This window comes from Xyrauchen texanus, chromosome 29, assembly GCF_025860055.1.
Source record: "Xyrauchen texanus isolate HMW12.3.18 chromosome 29, RBS_HiC_50CHRs, whole genome shotgun sequence".
Classification (NCBI taxonomy): Eukaryota; Metazoa; Chordata; class Actinopteri; order Cypriniformes; family Catostomidae; genus Xyrauchen; species Xyrauchen texanus.
The window spans coordinates 14,266,043-14,278,230 of record NC_068304.1 but is presented as its reverse complement, the minus strand read 5'-3'; the positions used below and the strand labels follow the sequence as shown (position 1 = coordinate 14,278,230).

At 39.8% G+C, this 12,188-nt stretch overlaps 1 protein-coding gene across 1 annotated transcript in view; it reads right to left on the bottom strand.

The window, feature by feature from the left end:
• Positions 1-35: 35 nt before the first annotated feature.
• Positions 36-12,188, bottom strand: part of LOC127622639 (high affinity cAMP-specific and IBMX-insensitive 3',5'-cyclic phosphodiesterase 8A-like) — a 73,452-nt gene continuing 61,299 nt past the window's right edge. Inside the window, exons 17-22 of the mRNA XM_052096654.1 lie at positions 11,198-11,396; positions 10,316-10,533; positions 10,113-10,245; positions 2,715-2,879; positions 2,358-2,487; positions 36-1,770 (exon numbers count right to left, since the gene is read on the bottom strand). Of these exons, the coding sequence (XP_051952614.1) occupies positions 1,664-1,770; positions 2,358-2,487; positions 2,715-2,879; positions 10,113-10,245; positions 10,316-10,533; positions 11,198-11,396 (952 nt within the window). The 3' untranslated portion in view covers positions 36-1,663. The remainder of the gene's footprint in view (positions 1,771-2,357; positions 2,488-2,714; positions 2,880-10,112; positions 10,246-10,315; positions 10,534-11,197; positions 11,397-12,188) is intronic.

The following is a 12,188-nucleotide window of genomic DNA, read 5'->3' as shown; positions in this document are numbered from 1 at the left end:
ATACACAGCAGCAGCTGACCTGAGTGAAACACTTCAGAATGCTGCTTGAAACTTTAATGACATTTGTAAAAATTAAATTCAATATGTGACAAGTTTTCTGTTCTCTGACAGAAGCTTGAGAGAAAATCAGGCTTATGGTTTAGAAATACAAATACAAGCAACAGCTGATGTCCATCGCAGACAATGGACTCTGAGTGGTACAAATAACACAAGTTTAAGAAACACATCTAAATGAGTGGGAACACGCTTTTTTTAATATTAGAGGCTGGCTGGGTGAATCTCTTCAAAGTGATGAAAATTATCCAGTCCAGACACAAAGGTTTCCTTTTTTTTTTTTTTTAAGATAAATCAATGGTTTACAGTGATAAAAAAAAAACATACATGACCTCTGTATCCTTGACGAAGACATGCTGAAGTTTCATTCAAATCTGAGAACTATTTGTATAATAAATGAAGCACACACGTGTTGTCATATATTGAGCTTTATGATCGAGGTCATGAGTAAAACCTGTGAGCTGCTTCACAAACATAATCCAAGGCAGCTTTATCCGTGTCACATTGACTCATGAACTCTGTGCTGACATACAGAATTAATCTGAATAAACAAAAACAAAAAACCCTGATGGAGAGACAGAGATTCCACTTCTCTTCTGCAGCGTTTGTGTCGCAGCTTTCAAGTCGCATGTCATTTTGTGAACCAAAGATCCAATAACATCAGAACTCGTAACGAGATGCGTTCCGCTGCAGACACATAAACTGATGATATTCCACATGTCAATACATGGATGAAATTATGATCCGTTTCACACAGGTGGTTCTGCTGTACAGCGTTCCAGTGTAAAATGTATTAGCTATAAAAATATTGAGATTTACTTCATATAACATGAGTGTGTTAAAAACTGCAGGTGTCTGTCGCAGGTGAGCAGCACGCTGGAGCTGTATAAATAGAGCGTATAAAATAAGGCAGCAGTCATCAGTAGATAGGCCACATAAAAAAAAAAAATCTCTGCAGGAAAATCCTTCAAGTTTGAATATTTTCACAGATTACTGCCATGCGGTGAACAGTGTTATCGCAGGTAGCAGAGCGTCTCACGGTGGCTCTGAGCAATGCATCACTCACTCACACACACACACACACACACACACACACACACACACACACACACACACACACACACACACACACACACACACACAGGAAGATTCAAATGGCATCATTCAATAAGAAAATAAAAACATTTATGTTTCCTCTCTGCAGATATTAACTACAGGTGATAAGATAAGATTATTATTTATGTTACTCACTTTGGCGTTTTATATTTCTTTTTAATTGTATTTATTAGTTAACATGATTCTCATCATTATTTTATTATAGAAAACAAGAAACAAAATAAATAGAGCTCTGCAGACGTGTTTCTGTTGCTCTACACGCATATGTATACGTGTGTGTGTGTGTGTGTGTGTACATGTGAAGAACTGAAAGCAGACAGACAGTAGAAAGTTAGACAGGTGCAGAGCTGATCGCTAGTGTTTCTTCCCAAATGTGAGACACTCATCTGTCTTTCACATGCTTGTCGCCCTGTCATGACCATCTCATGTCCCTTGTGACGACAGCCGCTCACACATAAACAAAGCTTGTCCTTGCTGTGTGCGCGCGCGTGTGTTACTCGGGCGGCGGCCGTAGGCTGCGTAGTTTCCTCTCGTCGAGACTCTTCCAATATTTGAAGTTGTTGTCCAGATGTTGCATTAGATTCGGCAGATCAGCAAATGCTGCAGAGACACAAAACACAAAACATAATTTATTCCATAATTTCAACAAAACAGACGCAAGCCAAAGCAGCAGCCAAGAAGATTCAAAATGTTTCAAAGTAAACAATTAAGTAAAAAATAATCAAGGCATATTTTGTCATTTTTATTTCACACCAAATGTACAATATATAGACGGCAATATTTACCTTCATGTATTTTTCCTAAAACTTCAAACATTTCGAATGCCACATAGACTTTAATCACCACTGAATTGATGGCGAATCAGTGATTTGAACAGATTCATTGAAATAACGAATTCATAAAATCAACCAGACTTCTCAACTCTGATTGTGACCAATTTACAAGCTTGGAATTAAGCAACTCAGAAGAATGATTTGTTAGCAAATTGGACATAACTCTCATACTTACAAGTGAGACTCAAAACAAACCTGCTAGTCCTTTATCAGCTTAACTATCCATAATACCATAATATTCATGATGTTCCTTAATTTTATACAAACAACACAATCACCATAAGTATAAAGTGAATATACTGAAAGTACATAGTAAGTTTAATGTGAGTATATAGTTTGCGGGTGTTTCTTTACCGTCCCATGCGTCAAACATGTCCATGATGAAATAATCAATGAAGGAGATCTGTGATTTAGGAATACTGCAGGTGTTGCGATCAAACACGGGCATCACCACCGGCAAACCCTGCTGCTTCTCCTCATCGGTCTAAAGCAAGAGAGAGAGAACAGAGAGATTAACCAAATATACACATGCTTACACAAACAGACACACATAAAAAAAAAAATTCATTTACAAGTTTCTTTTCTAATTGAGGATATCCCCAATGGCCTCAAAGGGAGGTTTAGTCAGATTTAGCTGGAGATACATTTGTTCGAAAACTATAGCCTAGTAAGCATACTGTATACACACACATAAACACACAAATGCAGCACCTGTGCGAAATACTCCTCTGAAATGCGTCCAGCCCATTCGATGCACAGCTGCAGTGGCCTGCAGGGGTTTGAAATATCTGCACATTTGATCAACATCCTCTTCACAAGAATACGATTCTCTGGAACCGAAAGAATGCCCTTCACTGACTCCTCATCACCATTAGCCTTCGAGAGAAAGAGAGAGAGAGAGAGAGAGAGAGAGAGAGATTAAATCACAGTTCAGCCAAATAAAATTGGCAATTAAAATATGGATGAAATTATATAATTTCAGCCTGACATCGCACTCACATATCAATTTTTTTTAATTATTAGGGACTGGTTGTATCAAGTGACGCAGGACACCCAACTATTTCCGCTCTCACTATACAATGGCACTGGACACAGGCCACTATTGTTAATTGCAATTCGGGGGCCAGAGCGTCTGACATCAAATAAAATTTACAAGTGCTGGCTAATGCTAAACGTAGATTTTCTAAAATTGTTATCCATGTCGGCATTAACGACGTCCGGCTTCGCCAGTCGGAGATCACTAAAGATAATTTTAAAGAGGTGTGTGAATTTGCAAAAACGATGTCAGACACTGTTTTATACTCTGGTCCACTCCCTGCTCATTGTGGTGACGAGGTTTATAGTAGATTAGTGTCACTGAATGGCTGGATGTCTAAGTGGTGTCTGAAGAATCAAATAGGATTTATAGACAATTGGAATAGAACACAATACCCTGACTAAATCATTAAAGCATTTTTTGATTAAGGTCAAATTTGAACAAAACAAACAAATTAAAAATACACATCATGTAAAAATAGGGCAACTAAACATTAGATCTCTTTCTACCAAAGCACTAATTGTTAATTAAATGATTACAGATCATAGATTGAATGCACTCTGTTTGACTGAAACCTGGCTTAAACCGGATGAATATATTTGTTTAAATGAATCTACTCCCCCAGGTTATTGTTATAAACATGAGCCTCGTCTGAAGGGTCGAGGAGGAGGTGTTGCTACAATTTACAGCGAAGTTTTTGGTGTTACTCAGAGGACAGAATATAAATGTCTTTTGAACTAATAATGCTTAATGTGACACCATACGATATAAATAAAAAATCTCTTCTTTTGTCCTTGCTACAATGTATAGATCACCCGGACCTTATTCTGATTTCCTTGGTGAATTTATCAGATCTTGTAGTTACTGTAGATAGAGATTTAATTGTTGGTGACTTCAACATTCACATAGATAATGAAAATGACACATTGGGATTAGCATTTATTGATATTCTCAACTCTCTTGGAGTCAGAGAAAATGTAACAGGACCAACTCATCGCCATAATCATATGCTAGATTTAATTCTGTCATATGGAGTTGATGTTGATAATATAGAAATTCTGCAGCAGAGCGATGACATCTCGGATCATTACCTTGTTTCTTGTATGCTGCAATCAGCTAATGTTACTCAATCTACACCACGCTATCGTTCAGATAGAACTATTCTTTCGACCACTAAAAATAGCTTCACTAATAATCTTCCAGATCTATCTCATACACTCAATAAACACCAAAGCCCAGAAGAACTTGATGAAATAACAAAAAATATAAATTCAGTCTTCTCTAGCACTCTTGATATTGTCGCCTCACTTTGATTAAACAAAATTAAAGAAATAAGCCCTGCACCATGGTACAATGATCACACTCGTGCTCTCAAGAGAGCAGCTCGAAAATGGAGCGCATGTGGAAAAATACAAAATTAGAAGTATTTCATGGTGCATGGAAGGATAGTGTCTGTAGATACAGACAATCAATAAAAGCTGCCAGGTCAGCATATTTGAGTAAACTCATAGAAAATAACCACAACAATCCTAAAATGTTTATTCAGTACTGTGGCTAAATTGGTTAGGAATAAAGCCTCAACAGAACCAGATATTACATTGCAGCACAAGAGTAATGACTTCATGAATTTCTTTACAGATAAAATTGAAATAATCAGAAATAAAATTGGAATTATGCAATCATCTGTCATAGCACCTCAGAAAACAGTGTCGAATAATTTCCCTCATGTGCAACTTCAATCCTTCGCTATCATAAGTTTTGTTAGCTCTTCATGACCTATCGAAACATCAAAAGCCACAACATGTATGTTAGATCCAATACCAACTAAGCTCTTAAGAGGTATCTCCTGTAATTTCAGAACCTCTTCTTAATATTATTAACTCCTCGCTATCCTTAGGACATGTCCCAAGAAACTTTAAAATGGCAGTTATCAAACCGCTTATTAAGAAGCCACAACTTGATCCTGGAGAACTGGCTAATTATAGACCAATTTCAAATCTTCCATTTATGTCAATAATACTAGAAAAGGTAGTATCCTACCAAATATGTTAATTTCTACAGAGAAATAGTATATATGAAGAATTTCAGTCAGGATTTAGGCATCATCACAGTACAGAGACTGCACTTATCAGAGTTACTAATGACTTGCGCTTATCATCTGATCGCGGCTGCATTTCTCTTCTAGTGCTTTAGATCTTAGTGCTGCATTCGACATGATAGATCACGACATTCTCTTGAATAGGCTGGAGAATTATGTTGGCATTTGTGGAGTTGCATTAGCATGGTTTAGGTCCTATTTAGCAGATCGCTACCACTATGTCTGTGTAAAGGATGAATTCAGGAGTCAAACAAAAGTCAAGTATGCAGTGCCACAGGGATCAGTTTTAGGGCCTCTGCTTTTCTCCATGTATATGCTTCCCCTGGGAGATATTATCAGGAATCGTGGAATAAGTTTCCGAAATTTCCTTCTACTCAATTCTGACAAAACAGAGGTAGTAATTATTGGACCAAAAAAACTCTAAAAATAAGCCACTACAATATATTTTGACTCTCGATGGATGTACCGTTACATCATCTTCAACAGCGAAGAACTTAGGTGTTATATTTGATATCAATCTGTCCTTTGAAAATCTAATTACCAATGTTTGTAGAACAGCATTCTTCCACCTAAGAAATATTGCTAAATTAAGGCACATGCTCTCTGTTGCTGATGCCGATAAACGAATTAATGCGTTCATAACCTCAAGACTAGATTATTGTAATGCATTACTGGGAAGATGTCCAGCAAGATCAATAAATAAACTTAAATTGGTTCAAAATGCAGCAGCCAGAGTGCTAACGAGAACCAAGAAATATGATCATATTAGCCCCATTTTATCGTTGTTACATTGGCTACCTGTTAAATTCCGTATTCATTTTAAAATTCAGTTAACTACGTACAAAGCTTTGAAAGGTCTAGCTCCGCAGTACTTAAGTGACCTTCTACCATGTTATATTCCATCACGTTCATCACGATCACAAAATTCTGGCCTGTTAATAGTTCCTAGAATATCAAAATCCACAAAAGGAGGCAGATCCTTTTCATATTTGGCTCCTAAACTATGGAATAGTCTCTCTGTAAAGCGATCAATGGAAAGGAGGAGGCGAGAACCGGCTTTTCAATATAAATCATATTTTAATGATAAACTTAAAAGACAACATAAACACACACATGACGGACATATCCGTAAACGATCTCTCTCTCCCGCACGATCCTCTGCAGTCGACCTTTATCCCTCACAGAGGCTTAATTATCCTAATACGGGACCAGGTGTGTAGGATCACGACCCGGCCCCGCCCTCCGCCCTGACACACTCCCTAACACTGTTCGAGATTCAGACACACTCCCTCAGTTTAAGTCTAGACTAAAGACTCATCTATTTAGCCAGGCATACACCTACTTTATCCTCCAACCCACAATTAGGCTGCTTTAGTTGGGTCTGCCGGAACCAGAAACCAGAAACATTGATCATGATTTATAAATCTGCAATAAATTAAATGGCATCTACGCTTACATCTTTTTATTTGTTTCCCTGTCTCAACCTCGGGACTCCTATCCTGAGGTCACCAGAACCGGCTGGATCCAGCACCATTCCTGCTTCGTGTTGGACTCCACTGCTACGTGTCGCAGAATGATGATGACTAAATGCAGCTGGTGCCAGCCAAACATCACTTCAGTCTATTATGATGCACTTCAGAGGATGAACTGATGCCAACTCCTACCATAAGAAATGGGATGCTTCATATGCCATTGTCTGAACCTTGGATTTAGGATGGACCACACCGAACCTCACCGAAATTACCGGCCAGGTTGAACTGTGATGCACCTCACTCATCTCTGCCTGCATCACCTCGGTCTATTGATGGACTACGATCCTGAAATGGAATGCATAGACTAACAATTGCCAACAAAAGCCTTCATCAGCCAATTAAAAAGGACAATTGCATCTTTGTGAACTTCTGCAGTTAATCCAGGATGGACTTCAAAGACATTGCTCATTAATCTTACAGTTCAAACAAAATCGATGTTTAAATACTGACCCTTAACACTTACTTAGTTTAATGATTTTAAACCATGACTTTAACTATACATAAGTAATATTTACATTATATTCATGATGTTAGCCAGAGGGGAACTGGCCCCCACAGTGAGTCTGGTTTCTCCCAAGGTTATTTTTCTCCATTAAATCAACATCTTATGGAGTTTTGTGTTCCTTGCCACAGTCCCTATCAACTTGCTCACTGGGGTTAATACAATTATTATTTAATTGCTTATTTTTAAACACGATAAACAATCATATTTTATCTACTTACACAATGATGATTCATCGACATTATAGACATTGCAGTTTTATCGTCTGTTAATGCCTGATCTTCTGTAAAGCTGTTTTGAAACGATGTGTGTTGTGAAAGGCGCTATACGAATAAAATTGACTTGACCCAACCCAGGAAAATACAACCCCGTTATTAGTCCCGAGGGGCCGACGGGAAACACTTTTCCAGGTGGCCCACCACAATCCTATGGCGGGAACTTAGGGCAAGAAAGAACACTACAGCGTTTAATGGCCCACTTTTTTTTGACCGGGCATTCACGGGGATGTACGCAGATGGTGTGCGGCATGCCGTGAATGTCAGCTGGTGAATCCATCGGCCACCCCAAGAGCGCCATTGCAGCCATTACCATTAATCGAGGCCCCCTTCGAAAGAATTGGTATGGACCTCGTCGGGCCATTAGAATGGTCAGCACGTGGATATTGATTTGAATTAGTCCAGGTGTATTAAGCAACACTATATCCAGAGGCAGTGCCTTTACGCAACATCTCAGCACGCAGTGTTGCGGAGGCACTCTTCAAAATTATCTCCCAGGTGGGGATTCTGAAAGAAATCCTCTCCAACCAAAGCACATGTGCACGAGGACATTAGGAATTGGGACAAATGGCTGAAACCCATATTATTTGCAGTCAGGGAGATCCCACAAGCCTCCTCTGGGTTTTCCCCCCTTCAAGCTCCTGTATAAGTAATATGGGAGGCGTGGGAGGCATGTCCTTGATCTTCGAGCAAAGCTACACACACTGGGTCAGTTGTCACAATAAAATTTGCTCTCAAGAGACACAAAGCCGGCTGTATAATAAGGGTTACACAGTTACAAGAATTTGCACTGGGAGACAAAGTACTTGTATTACTCTCCACATTGAGCTCAGAATTACTCAACAAGTGGCAAGGGATCTCGATTATGAGGTTAAACGAACAGATAGAGGAGGAGCATGTCAAATTTGCCACCTCAACCTCCTTAATTTATGGAGAGAGGTGGTCCCTGTGTCCATGGCGACGTAGTTCCGGAGAGGGTGGAGCTCAGTCCGGAGGTGTTCAAAGTCGACCCATTCACCCCGGTCCCTTGTGGAGACCACCTCTCACCGTCCCAGCTCACGGAGGTGGCCAAATTGCAAAACGAGTTTGCGGACATATTCTCTCATCTTCCTGGTCACACTAACCTCACACAACACCATATCGAGACCACATTGGGATTGGTAGTGCGTAGTCAGCCGTACCGCTTGCCCGAACATAAGAAAAAAGTAATTTGGGGGTAATAGAAGAATCGCATAGTGATTGGGACAGCCCAGTTCTTGTAACTAAGAGTGACGGGTCAGTCCGGTTCTGTGTTGATTACCGGAAAGTAAACGCGGTGTCTAATTTTGATCCGTACCCAATGCCCCAAATTGACAAACTGCTCGATCGGTTGGGTGCTCAATATTATTCGACACTGGATTTAACTAAGGGATATTGCAGATCCCCTTAACTCCATTATCCCGAGAAAAAACTACCTTTTCCACACCGTTCAGTTACACCAATTCTTCACTCTTCTGTTCGGTTTATTCTGGACTCCTGCAACATTCCAGTGCCTAATGGATAAGATCCTCCAGCCACACGCTCCATATGCCGCTGCCTACCTGGAGGCATATGCATAATCTAAGAGCCATGCTGAGGTCGGTGAGGTGGGTAGGACTCACAGCAAACCCGAAAAAGTGCACAATTGGATGGGTTGAAGTACAGTACGGTATCTGGGCTTCCACTTGGGTCATTGGCAGGTACGACCCCAAATTTATAAAACTGTAGCGTTAGCGGCCTGCCCACATCCCAAGTCCAAAAAGGAGGTGAGACAGTTTATGGGGTTGGCTGGCTATTACAGAAGGTTTGTGCCTAATTTTTCTGATGTCACCAGCCCCTTGACTGATTTCACTAAAAAGGGGGTGCCAGATACGGTCCAGTGGATGGAGCTGTGCCAACAGGCCAGATGTCGCGCGGGTCTGAGTCGGCGGTGGGGGTATGTTTAGCGGGACGTGGTCATGTGTCTGTCACTGGGGAGAGAGGATGTGTTAAGGGCCATCACCTGGTGATTAATGATACGTAAACACCTGTGTCTCGTTACAGTGACTACAGAGATGGGCTTGAAAAGTAAATAGAAGAACACCTAACAATGCCTGCTGGGCTAAATGGGGTCAATAACCCTAAACACTGAAATTCAGAAAAGAGTTGTACTATTATAGCATCCCCTTTGATGCAGGGGGGATTCAGATTCTAAAGTTCCCTTGAATAAAACCCTCCTTGCCAATGAAACAGTGTGTGCATTCACACAGACAGAGATAAAATCACTGCAGCTGTCTGTACTGTTTGTTGCTAGGGGGCGTACTTGACTGCAGTATCCAACTGTATCAGGCAGAGTATCACATGACCTCCATCCTCTGCACTTCCACTGGTGGTTGCCGCACAATGTCGCAGCTCCTTTGCATAAAGTTAAACTCTACTTAACTTTGTATCATCGAAAACAGTCTCTGTCTCTCGTCGCCTCAAAATACAAACTCTCATTGAACATGAATGACATTCACTCACTGCCTGTATTGTTTAGTTTTATCATGATACCAACCTCTCAGCAGCTGATACCAATAATATCTGTGAAATTTCACAATTCTCATTACCCATTACAGTACTACAGCAAAACGCCTATGTGCAAGTGTGAGTGCGTTTGTGTTTCTCACCCCATTCTCCTCCAGTGCAGTCAGTGGCTTGTTGATGCTGTTGACAAATTTGTTGACGTGTTCAAAGTGTTTCGTCATCTCAGTGGCGAGAACCATATCAATGACGGCCTGCCGGAGTGTGCGATACTCGTTCCTGAAAGAAATCAGGAGCGTCAGTGTGTGTGTCCATGTTTTTGTGCACATTTGTATATGTGTATGTGTACCTCTCCATATTCTTGAAGATGTTGCATTTGTCGTCTCGTGTTGTGATCTGGAAGGCGAGCGCAGCGTGGTGACTCTCCAGTACAGCCGTGTCATTGTACAGTATGGCTAGTTCACTTCCTGCGTTACATAGGAAGGAGTTTGTACGTCCGGGATGATCAACGTCATGTATAGTAGCAGCGATCAGTGCAGCGACCTCATCTATTGGGTCGAGACTTTGCTGAAAAACACAAATATGCCTGGTTATCACTGTAGTAACACGATCAAGTTCAATACATGTCATCTTTGTTGTTCATCTACACATAACACAAAATTACATATAATCCACATGCCATCACTCTCATAATTCTGCCATTTGATTGCCCTAAATCACAGTAATGCAACGTGGCTTTAAAAAGGAGGGAGCTCCACTGACTAGTTGATTAGCGGAACCAGTAGTTGATACTTTTGTGTCTGTGTCAACTGGATCACATGATGTCAGTTGCACTATATGGTGACAATATGGAATGGTAGAGGAAAATTCCTCTTTCCACAAATGGAGGCTTAAGTAACATGAAATAAAACAAAACAATACAAGTTGCATCACAATGTAATTGCATGACAATTGTTTTTTTTGGTACTTGTAATGGTATAATTACAGGAACATGAAAATAAATTAAAACTGGAACATTTTATAAGTAAACATTTGCAGAGTTCACATTGAAAACTTCATACAAACCACTCTGAGAACACTGAAATTATCTAAAGTGTTGCTCAGTGACTGACAGAAACAAGGGGCTGGAACTGCTGACTAAAACATGGAAGAACATGGAAACACTTTAATGGACAACTAGTTACTACAATTATTATAAAAAAAAAAGTATTATTAGTGAGTGAATATTCACCTTTACACGCTCCTTGCACAGGAAGTATGCAGTAGCATGCAGAACATCTGCAGCATGTGTAGAATTGTGGTACGAGTTACTGGAGTGATAATTAGCTTCAACGATCTGAAGCCATGAGCGAAGCGTCGCCTCTGGACAGCTCAAAAAGTCACAAACACCAAACCGCGAGAAGATCTTCAAACCTAGATATGTTAACGGCCTAAAAATACAATAAACATCAAACAAGACATCCATGACCACACAAACTCAAAACTCCAAAAATGTGATCATATAATTCTTTAGGTCAATCTTTAACTTGTTTTTAAATATGTTGGTTGTTGTCAAATTTACAAGGGCTCTATGATAACCGACTAGAGAGGTAATTTTCAGTGTTCCTCATTATTTCAAATGCTCTTAAATCATTCACAGTTATTTGAGGGTTTGGTTTAGAGTTTAGTAAATATCATGAGATGTATGCCAAACAACGCACTATACACTTATGGTTTACATTCTGCCATATAGTGTATGAATTTTTAACATGTACTACTGTCCCCCAAATGACTAACACTTTTTTTTTTAACTTCACAGAAGTATTCACAGTTTTTTGGCTGACAGAAATTATGTTTCAAACGCACGCAATCTGTTGCTGCTAACTTTAGCGCATTAGCAAAACTCAGACCAACTCTTGTACCTTGAAGGAATAGTTCACCCAAAAATTAAAATTCTTTCATGGTTTTTTCACCCTCCTGGCATCCTAGATGTGTATGACTTTCTTTCTTATGCAGAACATAAATTTAGATTTTTAAAAGAACATTTCAGCCCTGTAGGTCCATACAATCCAAGTGAATGGGTGCCGAATATTTTAAGCTCCAAAATCCACATTAAGGAGCATAAAAGTATATAAGACTCCAGTGGTTAAATCCATGTGTTCAGACACAATATGATAGGTTTGGGTGAGAAACAGATCAATATTTAAGTAACTTTTATCATAAATTCTCCTCCCTGCCCATTA